An 18,702-nucleotide genomic window follows, 5' to 3' on the forward strand; every position below is an offset into this window, starting at 1 on the left:
AGCGAATAGCAATAACCACTGGGCTACAAGGGGTTCTTCCATGTAAATCCTCATCTTGAAGTTAAACTTAACACCCATCTCCTACTCCTACTAACTTCACTTGACACACACATCACCATCGGATTTAGTTCGTATCTGACGTCTTCATACGTGGTTGCTGATTAAATTCATAGCCTTCCTTTGTCATATATACCTTGGTATATCTAAGAAGTTCAGTTTCTGCTCTGGCCTACTAGTAAAACTCTCATTGCTTTTAATTATTAACACTAAATAACTTCAACCTGTGTATTCAAATAATTTCTCTGCGCTACCGCTCTTTCTGGTTCTGGCTTATATATGTAGTATGATGTAGGGAGGGTACGGCCGAGTCGGAGTAGTGCAAACCCCACTTGGGCTTGGCGGAGAATGCATCATACGACGCAAATTGAAATTGACTTCCAATTGACTTTATATCCGATATATCTCGTATCTGATTTCAAACTTACAATGTCCATTAAAATACAAACGACAACGAAGTAAGGTTAAAGTACAAGTGAGAATGAACCAAGGTATGTAACTCCTAAAATAACATCAGGTCTAAGAAGCTAAAACGAGGAAAACTATCCCTATCACTACTCAGCCCTCTTTATAGGGGATAACTACAGGGGCACCCCCTTAGATAATTATCTATTCTATCTAGGTAGTCTGCAAATGAAAAGTTTGTCATATTAATCTTACAGAGCTGTGAGAGGGACGTCTAGAGACATACAGGAAGAGGGGGAAGAAGAGGGCATTAAAAGCGCGGGAACTTGGGTCTGAGGTTGTCTCCACCGGTTCATCCTGGGATGACTTGATCGTCAGGCAAGATTAGTTGGGCTCCATCCTATTCTGTGTCCGTCTCGCCAGTCTGTCTGCCTCGGAATTTCCTGGGATTCCCCTATGGCCGGGGCTCAGATGAAGTTCGACGTGTACCCCAAGGTCATCAAGCGCTTTTGAGCGCCGACTGATCACTTCCAACTGACTCGAAATATCTCCGTTAGGGGGATAAGGCACATCCCCACTAATACGCTTAAGGGCGAAGATATCATCAGTGAAGATGAATAAATCCTTAGTCTTGATAAGCAGGGATGATCGGGTCTGTAGCAAGTGATTTTGAAAGAACTCCTTGTCCTGAGGGAGACTCTGGTCGACCATTGCGCGGGGCTTGTCGATATCCTGGACGGCCAATTCTAGGGCGCATGCGATTCCGAATAACTCAAGAACCGCGGTGCTATCGATCTTTGAGGGGTACGGTATGCCATTTCCCTCCCACTCGGGAAATGCGAAGCTGTTTGTCCAGACGATCCCGACTGCACCATAGAACGACCGTATCGAAGCGTCTGAGAAGTAGACCAGTCGCTTGCATACATTGGCTGGGATGGGAAGCTGCAGAATATTCTTGGCAATGTCGATGGCCACATAGCCCTCCAGTAAAGAGACGAATCCAGTAAACTCCTGACCAAGCTCCCAGGAGAAACGTTTAACTTCATCTTTGGTCGCCTTTGATGGTCTGGGAATCTCCACTAGTGAATCTGTGGAGGACTGCTTCTTTTTCAGGCTGCCAGGTTCAGGAGACGTGTTGCTTGAACGAGTTGGCCGTTTGCTTGGGCCGCACAATTCCTCCGGGCTGGTGACAGACTGGTTCAATCCAATAGGCGGTTTGGTAGGGGATTGATTTCTTCAACCTGGAGATGGAGTTACCCAGGTCGGTGACTGACTCTGTCAAAGCCGAGATTGCTGTATTCAGATCGGTAGGCGGCTCGCTTGGACCGGGGGTTGGTTCGTTCGGGCTTACGGGAGACTCATTCAGGCTGGATGATGCTTTCTTCAGGACGATAGCGGATTCGTCAGGGAGTTTGGCGCTTGACCCGGAACCTGCATAGTGCCCCATGGGGCAACGGGAATTCGATCAAAACAGCACGAAGTAGCTGACTCAGGCCCTGTGGTTATTTGGGGTGCGTGGTGTCTTCCCTGGCCAAGCGCAGGTGGGCAGCTGACAGAGCGAACAAGTTTCCTGGCATGCCCCGGTTGTTGCATTTTGCCTCGTTTGCGACCTTGTCCTGATATTCAAGACTCGGATGGGAGCTAATATTGAATGGGGTTGATAGTGACGTTGAGGGAGGCGTAGGGAAAGGAACCGATGATTGAGGTGGAGATACAAAGGAGAGGGTACAGAGGAGAAGGAAGAAGGGAAAAAAAAAGAAGAGAAGGAAAATCAAACCAGGGGCATCAATTCGACACCTGCTGCTTGTGACCTAGATGATTGTTATCGCCAGGGTGTTATGGTTGATTAGGGCAAGACAAGGGTCCCACCACGAAGGCCGAGCTTTTGCAAAAGATCGAAGAAAGCCTCCGCGCTATGTAGGAAACGAAATCACGAGTTACACAAGCATAACATGATGTTGTCGGAGCTGTACAGCTATTATGTACAAGAGCACTACTGCTTAATGTTGAGGTCAGAAACAAGATAGGATGATAATATCCGGCAGAAATCTCTGTACGAGACACCGCCCACCCTACAGATGAAATTTGAAGCTATTCACGTCGCCGAAGAAGGCAATTCTCCCGCTCCGTAGAGATAGCAAGGAGACGTGTTGTAAGCTTCGGGTTTTTTGATGTAAGAGGGGTGCAGGACTACCTCCTGTGTAATAAAATTACACGCTTGTGTAGTAAGATACACACTGCGCCTTCTTTGAAGAAGACGCACAAGCCGAGGATATTGACCGATTGTGAGATCAGATCAATAACGAGTCCCCCGGGCTCATAACCTGATAGAATCTACTGGCTGGCAGAGATCATGAAAGGCTGGACAATATAATAATATTGTACAGAGAGCTATGTAATACAGATGGAAAGGAAGTAGAGCAGACTACATACATGGGAGACGTCACGTGACATAGGGAGATCTCAACACTTAACCTGGACTGGAACAGGCTGTGTCGGCATGCTTGTAGCTGATTTAGCAGTGGGCCAGGAGCTTGCCGTTGCTGCAAAAAGCTCGTACCTTGTGCTTTTCACCAGTTTATCACCAGCTTCGTTGCCGGGGACCCCAGAATGCCCCGGACTCAAGTGGAGCTCGACATGCAGTGCCTTTGAGTGCTGACTAATCTTTTCCAACAACCCTAGAGGTTGACGACATCGCTCGGAGGAGCGTAAGCCTGGTCTCCACTAATGCGCTTCAGACATATCGTGGGCAGCCTCGTTCCCCGGAATATCGGCGTGATCTGGACTCCAATGGAGCTCCAGGTGCACATCGTTCTGTGCTAGCAGCTGCGACAGGTCGCAGATTGCCTTCAGGAGGGGGCCATAGGGTCCCCCCACCGGGTTGGCAAGCGTACTATTTAGCCGCTGCAGCGCGTACCAGTCATCGGTAAACAGTATTACCTCCCTCTTCATTATGTGGGTATGTGACATAGTTCGCTTATTTCCCGGCAAAGAATGGCTTGACTGGGGGCAACCCTTGCTAGAGACAGCAAATGCAGTGTGGCCAATATTATCGAGCGCAAATTTCATTGCGCAGGCAATGGCATAGAGCTCTACAGCCCCCGAATTATTGGTCTTGGAAGGATACTTAGGCTCAAGCCCCGCCGGCCTGGTCTGTGCATTGGCATTGGTGACGGCGTCAACATTGGCTGTGATGGCAGGATCAGCATTAGCTTCTCGGGTAGTGAATGCCGCCGCGATAAATGGGGCCTTGGTGGCATGGAATCGTTGTTGTTCAATGGGAAGGTCTGGAAAGAGGAAGAGGAAGAAGGAGAAAACAGAAGGAGAAGAAGAATAAGAATAAGAAGAAGGCGCAGAGGGAAACCCAGTGCTGGTCCCAAAGGGATTGCTCTGACACCCAACGTAAAAGCTTGCCTGTCTCCGTACCTCATTGAGACCTCCAAAACACTGCCCTTCCTATTGAAAATCAACCATTTACACATGACCTTTGAACCAGGATCCCATATGGTGGGCTCGAAGACAACTCTAGTAAGGCAAATGGAGAGTCTAGTGACCAAGAAGTGTAATCACAGTGAGACAGGATTGAGAGTAGAATTGACTATTGGAGTGGTACTAAGAGTAAGAGGTAGGATTTGTTTGTGGTCTAAGGAGGTTGTGTATTATTATGCTTTGATTAACGAGCAGATATAAAGAAACTGCATACCAGATGTCAAGCAATTCGGATGGTGTTAAGTTACCAATACAAAGACCAAGTCAACGTAACGATAAAGTGAATTAGATATGAAGTGAATATCAAATTAGTCTCAGATTAGACAAAAAGTAGTAAGGGGGAAAAAAGAAAAGAAACCCCTCTGGGTTTGACAACCCCAGGGGTCGAACCAGGTAGCTTGACAAAAAATCTAACCAGACATAAGGTAGTTGGTTAGACCAACTAGGCCATAAGGGGGTATCTTAAAAATCCTTACCTTTTGTTTTAAATTTATAGGAAGCTATGGGCTCCAATATAACTGATACTGCCCTTTTGCATCTCATTTCATAGAATTATAATTTAATTACATTATATTTTATCATCCATACTGCATAAGAATGAAAATATAGCAAGGGGAAAAAAAAGAACCCCCCTGGGTTTGTCACCCCCTGGGGTCGAACCAGGTAGTACGACAAACCTAACCTCACTCCCTTTCACGACCTGTGAGCAACGCGTTACATAGTTGGTTCAAAGAATATCATGAACGAACCAACTAAGCCATAAGGGGGTATCCTTAGAATATTTATCTTTTTTTTTAAATATGTAGGACCCCGTGGGCTCCAAATAGGAAGGAACCAGCCACCACCTATATCGTCTTTACCTGACTAGGAGAAACTCAATCTCTGCCTGCATATTATCACTATAAGCCATAATGGGTCTATCAAGGTTACGTGAAATAGTAAATTAAATAGATTCGTGTACTCAATCCTACACACAATATTGTTTGCCAACAAACTTTCATTCACATCTCAATTGTCATTCACATATCAACATTTGAACCATACATCCTATTTACATTGGTAATACTCTTACAAAAATCTCATGCCATCCATGGATATAAGCTAAACATCGCCACATCGCGCCCTCCCCCAATTCCTCAACCTACAACCTCTCCGCAGCCAACTGCTACTGCGGTGATGGGGAACAGGGCAGCCATGGCTGGGCTGAAGATGCTGTGCCAAGACTACTTTGACCGGATGGGCAAGGACAGGTGGCTGGGGAAGTTGAGGGGGGATCCAGCGGCCCCGGTGACTTCGGGTCCAGCAAACGACACAGTCCATCCCAACTTAGGCCTGTTAGCCTTCTTCTCAGCCATCAGCATTCTTTCTCTCTCCTCCATGGTGCGAGACAGATTGGTCTCTATCTCGGCCCGTCTTGACATGTCGTGCGCAGCCTCATTCCCCGGAATATCCGCGTGACCTGGACTCCAATGGAGCTCCAGGTGCACATCGCTCTGTGCTAGCAGCTGTGACAGGTCGCAGATTGCCTTCAGGAGGGGCCAATGGGGTCCCCCCACCGGGTTGGCAAGTGCGCTGTCCAGCCGCTGCAGCGCGTAGCGGTCATCGGTAAACAGCATTGTCTCCCTCTTCATGGTGTGGGTATGCGACATACTTCGCGTTCCTGGCCAAAAATGGCTTGACCCGGGGGAGTTTTTGCTAGAAACAGCAAATGCAGGGTGGCCAACATGGTCGAGCGCAAATTTCATTGCGCAGGCAATGGCATACAGCTCCACAACGCCTGAATTATTGGTATTGGAAGGATACCCAACGCCCAACCCATCCCATTCGGGTAGAGACGTTGGGGACTTCCAAACTATCCCCGCAGCTGCAGAGGTGTCACGAATGCATGCATCACTGTAGAGAACTAGCCTGCGAGTAACCTGTTGGGGCACAGGGAGTTCATGAATGCAGCGAGCGACCTCATCGGCCTCCATGGGGATGGCCACGATGATAGCACCAGAGAACTTGTATCCAAGTTCCACACAGGTTTTTCCAATTATCCTTTGCTTCCTTGCTCGGCGTCCCAGACCAGGTGGGTTCGACTGGGTTCGCTTGCGCTTTAGACTCGCTATGGGTTGTAGTTGATGTGGCTGCTTGGACCGTGGCTGCTTGGACCGGGATTGCCTGTCTCCTAAACTCGCCGTGGGTTGTTGATCTTGCGGCTCGTTGAACTGTGGCTCCGGTGATGGGTCTTTAGATCGGACCTGTCGATCCGGGCCTCGTCTACCTGTGGGCTGCTGGGGGTTTGCTTGAAGCCGGGCGCGCTGGTGGATCGCTGGGGATTGGGGTATTTCCCCCTCCTCCAGGGATGATGATCTTGACCGAGAGGGAACAAGCTCTGCAAGAGGCGGACTTTTATGTTCGGGGTGGGCAGCTAATTTGGAGATAGAGCGGACTGGTGGCTTGTCGACAGAGGTAGGGGCCTCGACGACAGGTTCAACCGGTGACTTGATGAGAGAGGTAGGAGTCTCGACGATAGGTTCAACTGGTGACTTAACGAGAGAGGCAGGTGTCTCAACAACAGGTTCAACTGGTGACATGATAGAGGCAGGGGTCTCGACGACAGGTTCAACTGGTGACATGATAGAGGTAGGGGTCTCAACGACAGGTTCAACCGGTGACTTGATGAGAGAGGCAGGAGCCTCGGCCACAGGTTCAACTGGCGGCTTAACGAGAGAGGCAGGAGTCTCGACGACAGGTTCAACTGGCGACTCATCGATAGAGGCAGGAGCCTCGACGACAGGTGCCTCGACGACAGGTTCAACTGGTGACATGATAGAGGCAGGGGTCTCGACGACAGGTTCAACTGGTGACATGATAGAGGTAGGGGTCTCAACGACAGGTTCAACTGGTGACATGATAGAGGCAGGTGTCTCAACGACAGGCTCAACTCGCGACTCATCGACAGAGGCAGGAGTCTCGACGACAGGCTCAACTGATGGCTCGTCAACAGAGGTAGGAGCCTCGGCCACAGGTTCAACTGGAGACATAGCGAGAGAGACAGGAGTTTCGACGACAGGTTCAACTGGCGACTCTTCGACAGAGGCAGGAGCCTCGACGACAGGTTCAACAGTTAGATCAGTGGTACTTGATTCTGCCATAATGGGTTCAGGTGGGTGGAGTAGTGGTACGAAATGGGACGATTGATGGATCAAGTGAGGGACAGAGAAGAGGATTGATGAGAAGGGAGACGATGGTGTGGGGGAGAAGGAGAAAAAGAAAACAAACGGAGGAGCTCCTGCTGCTTCTGACCTACACGTAAGGCGAGACGACAGGAGACAAGCCTAGCACACGTTTGCAGCGAAGGACTCCTCCGGCAGTTCGTCTCAAACCTCGGCCCTTTAACCATTTACTTATGCGACACTGCAATACGTTCGGGATATAGTGCTACAGGGATCAACTGACCAGAAAGCCTTAGTTCTTCGAAGTGGGAAGGGAAAGGAATTTATTATTCAGTGGCAGTTAAAAGAACCGCGCAAGTTGAGCTCTTTACAATCGCGAGTACTTAGAAAATTGAAATTCGTGATATAAGCCAGGAGCGAGCTTGTATCCTGAAGAAGGTCGTTATTGACAGAGAGTTCTTCCAACAGCATCCACGGTACGTAAACTCCCATGTTCAAACCAAGACCTAGGAAGGCCTTATATTTACCGATGCCCTTAGATGGATCAATGGAAACCTGCCCTATGATCCTATTTCAGCATCCAACGAGCGTAGTAGATCCGGTAGGAGATATAAAAAGGTTGCAAAGTAATGTGTAGGGACGTTAGCCAGGTTTCTGTTAAGTTCCGCCACAATGTAGAGTTATGCATGGAAGGGCTCCTTATAGCCAGGTGGATTAGATAGAATGGCCTGCTGAATAGGCAAGGGAGCATGCAGAGTAAAGTGTGTTGGGAATGCAGAAAAATCCTTGATTTGGTGTCCGAGAAAGGATACGGCTAATCGGGAGACAGACCCTTTTTTTTTTTGGGCAAGCTCTTCAAGGTCTGTATGACCAGGTCCTGAGCCTTTGGCAGGGCTGCAGACAGCGGGCTATGATTGTATACCCTTAGGCATATTATGGGGCTCTTCATTCCAAAGAATATCTATCATCGGCCCTTAGATGGAGCTCCGGGTAAGTACCTTGCTGGACCACAAGTTCCGCAACGTCGAAGGTTGTCCCAAAGCCCGGAGCTTCAATCTCCTTTCTGTGTATCTCAGACACATGGAGCAAGCTGTCGTTAAGACTAGCTTCAAAAGAATGGGTAAGCCCGGCCATTGCAAATTGGTGTCCCTGCTAGCTTCAGTCGAACCCAAGGAACCAGCCAAGTTCCCGTGTGAATTGGGGTTTCTTTGTGCCTTATTAGACATTTCATGTGTGGGTCCATTTTCTGGAATTCCACAATTTCCCGGGTTGCAATGCGGTCCATTCGAGCGTTCAGTTGCGGCAATGTCGCGGAAAGATGGGAGACCATTAAGGCCGAGGGCGCCTCATTCGTGTACCAAGGGTTTGAAGTGTCTTCGGGTGGTGGCTGGTTTGATTCAGCTGGTTAGCAAAATTCTTGTCCTGGAACTTCTGCCAAATACATGCGATCCGTAAAGATGTCCGAGGAGACAATCGCAAGTGTTCAAAGGTGTATTGAAGGTGCCCGGGGCATGGAGGTAACTGAAAAGTAGCGGTCCTGTTGATACACATTGTTTGAATAGGTCCCCTAGCGTGGAAGATAGGGCTCCTCTGTACTCTCCAAAATCCATCCCCATGTGCAGAAGCGAAGCATGCACGTATTTCCACAGCACCTCCCGCTTGTCTCCGACAGTTCTCTCTCCTCTTGTTGGCTGCGTTTGGCTGACGAGAGATATAAGGACGTCGATGGCTTCAGCTCCCGTGGGAGTAGAATTCACAGTAGCGCTAAGAAAATGCGTTATGAGCTGGGAGCTAGACGGCAAAGTGTGGACGTGTGCTGTTGGCCAGCGACTCGGGATCAGGTCACAGTTTCGAATATTCGGCGACCTACCTAGGCTGGGTGAGGGTCCATTAATCATTTCCTGTCAGTGCGTGACACTGTTTGGTGAGCGTTGCAACAAGATGAAGAAGTTGAGAATTGCGATGAAGGAACAAAAGAAAAAAATACAGGTTGCCTGGGATATGGTTGAAGGACCTTCAGCTCATTTTGGACTTCAGACACTCTCCCTTCAATCTGTCCATCTATTGCATTCATGTGCTACAATATGACGTGCATACATACTGTCTATATTTGTACAGACCTGAGGTCGCTATAGGATTTAGCTTATCCTATGGGGGCAGTGGAAATAGCGTTGTAGACTAGTCCGTAGGAGGGCTAGTGCACTTTACACGTGACCGGCCCGACCCGCGGGCCCATAAGACTAACCAAGTACCTAGGTATAGAGTCTGATGGGTTCCAAGGTTGATATCGAGAAAACTTCGTTATTTGAAAATACATTTGTTACCTGGCGAATGGAAAGGCACCTGAATACGACAACAGTATTCTCAGGCATCGAAGTATGTAGTTCATCGAACTGATACACTCGAACTTAATCGATTTCCAAGGTGGAGCCACATCTCAAAAACATCACTCTGCAACATGACCCCTCAACTGAACGTAGGGACTGCAAAAGCAAAGAGTGACTAATAAAAGTATGCTTTGAATGTAACACTGTAGATTAACACAAAATTATTTTGAGTTACATTTGGCGCTAATGAGATCCTATAAATTTTTAAAAAAAGATAGATATTCTGAAGATACCCCCTTATGGCTTAGTTGGTTCGTTCTTGATATTCTTGAACCAACTATGTAACGCGTTGCTCACAGGTCGTGAAAGGGAGTGAGGTTAGGTTTGTCGTGCTACCTGGTTCGACCCCAGGGGGTGACAAACCCAGGGGGGTTTCTTTTTTTTTCCCTTGCTATATTTTCATTCTTATGCAGTATGGATGATGAAATATAATGTAATTAAATTATAATTCTATGAAATGAGATGCAAAGGGCCAGTATCAGTTACATTGGAGCCCATAGCTTCCTATAAATTTAAAACAAAAGGTAAGGATTTTTGAGATACCCCCTTATGGCCTAGTTGGTTCATTGGCTATTGCTTCCAGTTGTGATTCGTGGTTCGACCCCAGGGGTTGACAAAACTTGGGGGTTTCTTTCTCTTTTTCTTTTTCTTCCTGCTCCCTTTCGACTCATGTTGTTGTAATTATTCCACCACAAGCCAACAATCGTCATATCTACCATACTCACGACTTGAGAGGTCATCTGGAATGAGGCTTGTACGTGATCTCTGTGGTACAATTTTTACCTCTCGTTTCTCCCTTGCCCCGCCCATCCCTCTCGTCTCCTAATCCTACTTCCGTACACCAACTTCTCGCCCGAACCCAAATGCGTGCAACACTCTCGCGTCTTGTCGAGCACGCTTAGATACCCATTTTGGAACCCTGGAACGCCCCCAGAAGACTTTGGTCACCATTTACCTCACTGTCCTCGCCGATCCTAGATAGCAAAGCAGCAAGACACCGTTGATCCTTTGCGTGCTCATGATTTCAGCGCCGCCTCCCAGGACTCACTCAGCAACGCATTCATCGGTTGACGCTACTCATACCGCGTTCCTTTCATTATCATGTCGATCCGGAGAGCGCACATCGTATACAGGCGGAGGTTGTGTGACGTAGGAATTTCGTAGCAAGAGATGTATTCAGCGACCCTGGCTATTGTAAACCCAAATATCAGTATCAAATTCAGTCGGGACTTGGTGATGCTTAGCATTGTTGAGTTGAAGCGTTTGACTATACGAGTAGGATTTCTGTAATCGGAGTCAGTGATCGACACATGTAGTTGCCATCGTCGCTACCCTGCTGAGTGATGATGGAGCAAGGTATAGGGTAGTCAAAATTAGGATAAAGCTTGACAGGGTAATTCCGTACCGCGCTATGTGACCATAAACGATGACCGTAGGACATTGTCCCCGCGTGCAAATACATCAGAATCTCGATAGCGGTGCGACTATAGGCCATCAGTGGCTTTTGAAACCAATCGATGAGATCGTAGGCGTACCTTTGGGAGTCTTCCAGATCTAGCTGTAGAAATTGGTGCGAATATCCTAAGGTCAACTAAAGAATGCTTAGCGAGGACGCCTGGTATTGAGGATGCATAGCTGAAAGGATGGAGGGATGCTGATGAACATGATGACCCACAATAACTCGAGAGAGCTTATGTGATCTGACGATGAATTTAACAACTTGGCACATATATCATTCTCATCCTCCGTTCTATCAATTACGATGCCAGCAATTATGGCGGGAATAATCTAACACAGATATAAAATTATGTAATGTGGAAGGGCTTTAAAAAAAAAAAAAATAAAGCTATTGGAAACCACCCTTAGGTTTGAGCAATCCGGGGATCCAACCAGGTATCGCGGACGTGAACCTCCCTATCACGACCCGATTTATCAACCTCCCTATCACGACCCGATTTATCAAACTCCGCAGGGGCTAGCGAATAGCAACAACCACTGGGCTACAAGGGGTTCTTCCATACAAATCCTTACTTTAAGTTATACTTAACACCCATCTAGCCAAGGTTCTCATACAAAATTTTCATCCTTTGATACTACCAAATGTAAACCTTTCATCGAAATGTCCTACACCCAAAAAAATAAAATACGATATGAGCAGATCTACCAAATAACAGGGAAACAAAAAGGAGGTTTCCAAGACGTCTTGGTTTGTGGACTGCTGGGATCGAACCCAAGGCAGCGTTACATTCCTTTCCTTTCTCCCTGTCACGACCTGAAAGGTAATTTGCTCAGGCTCTGTTTCCCCAGCCTCCTCAAGAGGGATATGCTGCTGAGCTATAAGACGGTCTCAGTTAATATTTAGGCATTTCTGTTAAATTTAACAAACACCTCGTTAAAGCACGCATCAGTTATCCCAACCATCACCATTCTATTACAATTACTATTACCCATTCCAAATAAAAGTGGCGATGCAGTAAGACAGGCCCAAAATGCTTTACGCAAAAAAAAAAAAAGAAAGAAAGAAAGAAGGAACAGAAAGCTTTGTGCACACCTGGGGTCAAAACAAGTAGCTTCTGTCACACAGACATCACTGACCTCCTTATCACGGGTCGATCAGCTACTACTGCAGTACTGATCCCAATGAATAAAACTGAGTCATAAGGAGTCCTTCCATGCAAATCCTTACGTTTTGGTCGGATTTAAGAGATTTGTTCTTGGATTTTAAGAGGGCGCCATCCACCCTTCTGCCATCTAATTTTACCCTAGCTGTGCCCTCTCCCTACACCTACGCAAGTGTTAACTTTGGATCTATCTGACATGGGTCGCACATTTCTTTATATTTTCTTTTTGCTACACGGTGGCTCGGCTTCATATCTGGCAATCATTATCTCCTGCCGTCTATACTTTCTTTTACTGTCCCCTGTCAACAATACCCCGTCGAGTTCATCATCTCCAGGCATGCATGGTGCTTTAAACAAGCTCTGTTATGTCGTCGGGAGCTGCCGTCAAATCTTGTTTGAGACCCACCAATACCCACGTGGGATCCATGGCACGGGACTATTAGCCCCACATCCGCGTATGCCTCAGCCCGACGACATTCGGTCGACTCTATTCTCCTAGCGAATACTTCGCACGAAAAAAAAAAAAAAAAAAGCAATGAGGGCCGTTGACATAGAAGCAGAACTCTTGGGCTTTTGGTTATCTGCATTTGAGAAACAATCATTACATGACGTTCCGGAACCCAGTCCGACCGCGCAGATGGCTAACAGCCTGCAACAGGAGTAGTCTGTCCAAGATTGTCTTTATCACGCGGGCATGACCTCCTTCCGCAGCGTATGGGACTGTACCATTCAAACGCTGGAGTGCCCACATGTCGTCGGTGAATATCATCACCTCCATCGTCCTCTCGTTCGTATGGACATGGTTCGTGTCGAACATGGAGGGAAAAAGGACGATGCGGCGGCATTTGCAGAACCGACCAGCCCTGATCGAACTGTCGAATCTATCAACCAGGGTCCTGTCTGTGTCAATGACCCAGCCATTGAGACTGCCGTCGAGGAGCCTGCAGGCCCTGCCACTGAACCCACAAATCCGCCTCTCGAGGAGTCCGTTCCATCCTCACCAAGGTCACCAGTTCCAACGTTGGGGCCTTCCAGACTTATTTCCACAGCGGCGGAAGAGCCACAGAAGCAGACATCACCATATAGTATCAGTCTATGAGAGACCTGTGGGGGCACAGGAAGGTCATAGATATGCCGAGCGACCTCATCTGTGTCTCCTCGCGTTGCAATTGAGATAAGGCCGACAATTGTGTTCCCAAGTTCGACACAGGTTTTTCGCTCTCTCTTTCGCTTCCTTTTTGAGCGGCGAAGGTCCGACGGGTTCGAGTCGGATTTCTCGCGCTTTAGACTCGTCGTATTGCGTAGATCCTGCGGCTGGTTGACCTCTTGCTCCGGCGATGGGTTTGCAAATCGAACGTTTCGATCCCGGCCTCTTCCACCTGTGGACCGCTGGGTCTCTGGTGGAGTCCGGGCGCGCTGGTGATTTGCTGGGGATTGTGGTGTTTCACCCCCCTCCACAATGGGATCTGATGGGTGTTGGGTATCCTTCTAAAAATACCAATTCAGGCGTCGACGAACTGTACGCCACTGCCTGCGGGATGAAGTTTGCCCCCGACTTCATCGACAACGAAGCGTATTCCGTGTCCGACCACTTAATCGGCCTCAATTTAGATAGAGTAGTGGTATTAAAAGGGACAATTGATGAAAAGAGCGACGCACAGAGAAAGAAATTGACAAGAAGGAAGAAGATAGAGTGAGAGAGGGAGGGGGAAAAGATAAAGGGAATCAAGAGAAATCAACACCTGTTGCTTCTGACCTATGTTGTGTAAAGAGGAAGCGGCGAGGAACTGTTTGGTGAAGCTGCTAGGTTCACACAATGTATGTATATATAACTCTTGAAGTATACAGGACTGGCATCTGAAATGACATCCAGAAAGACGTTTAAAAAGACATTGCCACAAAATGCTGAACTACCTAGATATACAAGTAGCTAAATAATTCAACCAACCTACGGCATTATCACGTTCGGCATAGATAGAGTGTACAAGGAGAGAAAGTACAAGGGGAAAAATTGAAATAGAACTAAGGCCACAGAAACCAATCATCACAGGTCATCATACCAACAACAACAGTAAGAGCTTGTCAGATGTTCGCCATGTTTATCACATTTGTACCGGGCCATAGCAGCAACGACAAGAGTGATGCCCAGAGCTGACGTCCATCTAACCCCACTAGTTGAAGACCAAGTTTCCATTATCATTCCCAATGCGCTCGGCCAGGTTGATATCCGCATCTTGCAACTCGCCCTCAACATCATGCAAACGAGCCCTTAGAACAGGGATCTCGTCATCTCCTTCGCGGTCGAAGCTGACATCCTCCGCACTGGAGTGGAAGTCCCCGCCGTCCCAGTGGAAGTGTCCTACCGAACGAGTTAGATCGACTAGTGTCACAAAGCCGACGCAGATATGAGGTGCGATGCATAGACAAAGACCAGAATGGACGCGAAACATACCATTGTCATTTCCAATGTGGTCATTGAGATCAAGGGTGGACTCTTGTTCATCACCCTCCTCGTTGCGAAGAACAGCCTTGAGAATGTGACCATCCTCAAGCTCGATGTGGGAAGCGGTTTCGTGGAAGCTCATGGTGTCGATTTGGGAGAGAAGAATGCAGAGTAGAGTGTAGAGAGTATGGATCATAAACCTGCTGAACGGCGGAAGTAGACGAGGGGAAGAGGGGTTCTTCTTATATACCCCATCTGGCGAGGCCGATATACCCCGAATCGCGATCTGGACTTACACAAGGAATCGCGCGGCAGCCCCCAGTTCTTGTCTGACACTTGTCCCGGACTAATTCGTCGCACTGCGTCTCGATTGCGCCATGGCAGTGGCACAGGTGGGGTACTCATTGGAAGGACCGACATTGGCAAAGCGGGGAGAGTGTACAACGTACTCCGTACAAACGGGGATGTCTTCCGAGACAAAGAAACCCAGCGAGTCAGTTGTAGAGGTGTGGAGAGGGCAGAATGGGGATATCCACTACGCCCGTACACGTCAGTGGGTGGATCAGAGCAGTGTCAACATCCGAGGCAGTCATCTTGGCTGGTTATTTCGGCTCAAAGGACTACAGAGCACACCGGTTTGATGCCCACTTATCGTGGCGCATGGCGGCATCTCGCACAGTCCTTAGCCACAGCATTCGGAGCGACATGCCCTGATGTTGCACTGTGCATGGACGCCAAGGCTGCAAGATTCCATGACAGCTTTAGAGAACAGCCACAGGATGCGGGCCACACATGGCCAATGGGTATCGAACCGACCGAGGAGAAACGCTGGTGCCTAATGAGGACAACGCAGTCGACCGGGGCTGATGCTGTGCCAAGCCAGTTTGGGGACGCAGCCTCATATTGCCAGTCCTTGGCAGTCGGTATTGAGCAGGGGTAATTCACCAACAGTGGCGTTGAGTGGACCTGTGGCTGGATAAGGCTAGCCCTGTGACTTGGAGGGGTCTTTGGAGGGGTAAGAATCAAGTGGAGGGGTGGATTATCGCCAAGGACAACGCATCGTCTGAAATATCGGTTTCTGCTTTTGGAGAAAAGAATTCGGGGAAGAATTAAACTACAGTCACCCTGATACATCCACGGATATTCTAAGTGTTTGCAATTGAGGGATCAGGTTCACAAACGCTTTATTCATTCTAAACATACAGGGTGGAGACAAAGTGCAGACAAGCAAAGACAGCGTCAAGTGTCAAGTGCCGTAAAGCCCACAAGGTTGGCACATAACAGGGCCAGGAAGAATGGGAATCATCAAGGGAACCTTCCAGAAAAGAAAGAAAGAAGAAGAGAGAAACTGGGGGGAGGGGGGAGGAGGGGGAATATATATTTTCCCAGTGGCTGAGGAAGGAACTGGGGTCGGCGACGAGTCTTCGTCCAAAAGAGAAGCTGCGACAGAGGGAAGGTGCCACCCACGTCCTAGATGAATTAGAAAATCAAGTAGAAAATCAAGAAAAATCGAGAAAAGAATATGTATGCATTGATCTCAGAAATATCCTCAGACCCCCAATATCGAACACCCCTAACACCACTTGCAAACTCCCATACAAGTTCAACAGATGCACAGAATCAACCTTTCCCATAGCACATAGGTGTATCAACAGAAACACATTAGAATCATAATAAGTCACAGACTAAACCCCATTCCGGTAGATTTGAGATCCACCAGAACGGATCTGGATGGTGTCACGTCGCTGCAAGACCACCAGTGCACGATTAAGTGCTTGCTCGGTATAGTTCTTGCCATCGACAAAGTCACGGCGCAGAGTGGCCAAGCTTGTGCTCCAACCAATAGGAAGGCGACGCTTCAACTCGTCTTCAATCTTGCTACTCTGCTCCATGAGTTCCTTGCTGCCTTGGCCCTCACCCTGGGTAATCGCGTCCATGGTGGATGCGAGGAACAGGCGGATGGCCTCGTCCACGTGGGCTTCTGTGGCGACGGGGGAGAGAGAAAGTTTGGCAAGGGACTCGGAAATACGGACAATGGCCTCGAGTTGACGGACGGTGATGGGGATCGATGACCGAGTGTTGGATTCCATCTCGGCACGGTGGACTTGCTTGCGGATGGAGACGAAGTGGGACGAAAGCTTTTCTGCAGCTTCGGGCGAGAGACGGGGCGCACAACGACTACACGGGAGGTTAGTATGGATATAGCAGTTCAAATCGGCCATAACTGTAAACGTACCTGCGACAGTAGCTGATGTAGCGCTTCATCTGCTCAACGGGAATCTCGGCCTCCACCTGCTCTTCCACACCGCGACCACCCATGTGCACACCCATGACGTGACGTGCAATCTTCTCGTCACGCCCGCGCTCGTGTTCGTCGCGGACGACGAAGATCATATCGAAACGGGACAGGATAGTGGTTTGGAAATCGATGTTCTCGCCGGGGGTCTTGAGATCATCGTAACGACCAAAGATAGGGTTGGCTGCGGCCAGTACGGACGTTCTCGAGTTGAGAATGGTGGTAATGCCAGCCTTGGCAATAGAGATGGTCTGCTGTTCCATGGCTTCATGAATGGCAACTCGGTCCTCGTCACGCATCTTGTCAAACTCATCAATACACACAACACCACCATCAGCAAGCACCATGGCACCACCTTCGAGGTAGAACTCGCGAGTGGTCTGGTCTCGCTGCACAGAGGCTGTCAAACCGGCAGCGGAAGAACCTTTTCCAGAGGTGTAGATGGCGATAGGAGCAGCCTTCTCGACGAACTTCAAAAGCTGAGATTTGGCAGTACCGGGATCACCCAGCATCAGCACGTTAATATCACCACGAAGCTTCATTCCGTCAGGAAGGATCTTCTTTGATCCACCCATCAGCAGACACACGATGGCTTTCTTCATATCCGCGTTTCCATAGATAGACGGGGCAATGCTTCGAGCGAGAGCATCATACAAGTCGGGCCTCCGGCTGAGCTCCAAGAATTCTTGTTCTTCCTCCTCAGAGAAGACTGAGTTGCCCTTTGCTGTCTGGTCAAGGTCGGATGTGATTCCCACTGCGCGGAGATAGGGGTTGCGGATAGCCACGGCAGCCTCCTTCTTGACACCCTTCGCTTGGTAGATAGAGAAGATGCCCATGACGGTGCAACGAGAGCCAGGGACAACTCGGTTGGCAAGGTAGCGATCGGCCGAAATAAGAACGTGTCGCGGCATCTCACCCACTGGCACCTGGTCGGGGGCTTCTTGAAGCTTGAGGACTTGCTGGTCCACAAATTGACATTTCTCGTGGTGAACCACGTAAGGATCCAATGGACATTGCTCGTTGGGTTGATCACTCTCAACCCTGGGTCGACCGCAGCGACGCGGCAGCGTGAGGCCAGAGAAGCCACCATCGACGTGGATGTTCTCGCTGTGATCGCAGCCCTTGCAACGAACATGAATGATCGTTGATTTTGAAGAGATTGTTGAAGCTCCGATCACAATGCCAGGGATGCGAACGAGGTGAGAGATGTTGGTGGCATTGAGATCACGGATTGAGATGTGCGATGCTGAGGAGTGTAGGAGCAGCTGGTGGGAGGGTAGTGTGATATCGCGCTGCCCGGGGTAGATAATCCGTGCAGTACATTGCTTCAGGGCCAACTCGAACTACTTCGGGTTAGCAAGGACGAAAGATCACCAGGGTCGAAGATAAAGACCTACGAGAGGGATAATATCGCCGGGCTCCGTGGTGAGTTTGTGGGCCAATTCTTCGTTGTAGGAAATGAGGTGGGCAATGTCAATATCACAGTAGTATTGTTTAACAAGGGCATTTTGCCGTAATTGGTCACTGTTGTATCATAAATTAGCCCCGATTGGATCCTCACAGTGGTGGGATGCGTACCGGTAGACGAATGCATTATCCAGCTGGAATTCTAGCACGAACTCGCGAAGGCGGTTTTGAATAGTCGTGCGATCCTCATCAGCGCCATTTGTGCTAGGCGCAAGTACGCTCAAGGTATAGGGGGTGCGTCTATCCATATTGTAGAGGACCGCAAATGTGGCAGGTTGGGGGGGTTGATGATTTGGCGGAAGGGAGGCTTCAAGAACTTTTGGTTAGCGTGGCACCAACGCGACGCGTCGAGGATTCACGCGTTAAGTGGTTTCTT

At 48.8% G+C, this 18,702-nt stretch overlaps 7 protein-coding genes across 7 annotated transcripts; 1 reads left to right on the forward strand and 6 right to left on the reverse strand.

The window, feature by feature from the left end:
- Window positions 1-846: 846 nt before the first annotated feature.
- Window positions 847-1,909, reverse strand: N7525_008094 (uncharacterized protein; the record flags this gene model as incomplete). Its single annotated transcript, XM_061214296.1, has 2 exons — window positions 847-1,645; window positions 1,704-1,909. The coding sequence occupies 2 exons, from the start codon at window positions 1,907-1,909 to the stop codon at window positions 847-849; spliced, it is 1,005 nt and encodes a 334-aa protein (XP_061068727.1).
- Window positions 1,910-3,186: 1,277 nt separating this feature from the next.
- On the reverse strand, window positions 3,187-3,893 carry N7525_008095 (uncharacterized protein; the record flags this gene model as incomplete). Its single annotated transcript, XM_061214297.1, has 2 exons — window positions 3,187-3,832; window positions 3,889-3,893. 2 exons carry the CDS (start codon window positions 3,891-3,893, stop codon window positions 3,187-3,189), a joined length of 651 nt encoding a protein of 216 aa, XP_061068728.1.
- Window positions 3,894-5,174: 1,281 nt separating this feature from the next.
- Window positions 5,175-7,091, reverse strand: N7525_008096 (uncharacterized protein; the record flags this gene model as incomplete). The annotated part of the gene is made up of 1 exon (XM_002568523.2): window positions 5,175-7,091. One exon carries the CDS (start codon window positions 7,089-7,091, stop codon window positions 5,175-5,177), a length of 1,917 nt encoding a protein of 638 aa, XP_002568569.2.
- A 5,630-nt stretch (window positions 7,092-12,721) lies between these two features.
- On the reverse strand, window positions 12,722-13,681 carry N7525_008097 (uncharacterized protein; the record flags this gene model as incomplete). The annotated part of the gene is made up of 3 exons (XM_061214298.1): window positions 12,722-12,983; window positions 13,034-13,586; window positions 13,639-13,681. The coding sequence occupies 3 exons, from the start codon at window positions 13,679-13,681 to the stop codon at window positions 12,722-12,724; spliced, it is 858 nt and encodes a 285-aa protein (XP_061068729.1).
- Window positions 13,682-14,291: 610 nt separating this feature from the next.
- Window positions 14,292-14,705, reverse strand: N7525_008098 (CVNH domain-containing protein; the record flags this gene model as incomplete). Its single annotated transcript, XM_002568527.1, has 2 exons — window positions 14,292-14,479; window positions 14,573-14,705. 2 exons carry the CDS (start codon window positions 14,703-14,705, stop codon window positions 14,292-14,294), a joined length of 321 nt encoding a protein of 106 aa, XP_002568573.1.
- A 498-nt stretch (window positions 14,706-15,203) lies between these two features.
- N7525_008099 (uncharacterized protein) lies at window positions 15,204-15,503 on the forward strand (the record flags this gene model as incomplete). Its single annotated transcript, XM_002568528.2, has 1 exon — window positions 15,204-15,503. The coding sequence occupies one exon, from the start codon at window positions 15,204-15,206 to the stop codon at window positions 15,501-15,503; it is 300 nt and encodes a 99-aa protein (XP_002568574.2).
- Window positions 15,504-16,248: 745 nt separating this feature from the next.
- N7525_008100 (MCM DNA helicase complex subunit MCM5) lies at window positions 16,249-18,574 on the reverse strand (the record flags this gene model as incomplete). The annotated part of the gene is made up of 4 exons (XM_002568529.2): window positions 16,249-16,741; window positions 16,800-18,202; window positions 18,257-18,383; window positions 18,438-18,574. The coding sequence occupies 4 exons, from the start codon at window positions 18,572-18,574 to the stop codon at window positions 16,249-16,251; spliced, it is 2,160 nt and encodes a 719-aa protein (XP_002568575.1).
- Window positions 18,575-18,702: the final 128 nt, after the last annotated feature.

The sequence above is a fragment of the Penicillium rubens genome (genome assembly GCF_028828025.1).
Source record: "Penicillium rubens strain IBT 27055 chromosome Unknown utg000003l_segment0_segment0, whole genome shotgun sequence".
NCBI classification, from domain to species: domain Eukaryota; kingdom Fungi; phylum Ascomycota; class Eurotiomycetes; order Eurotiales; family Aspergillaceae; genus Penicillium; species Penicillium rubens.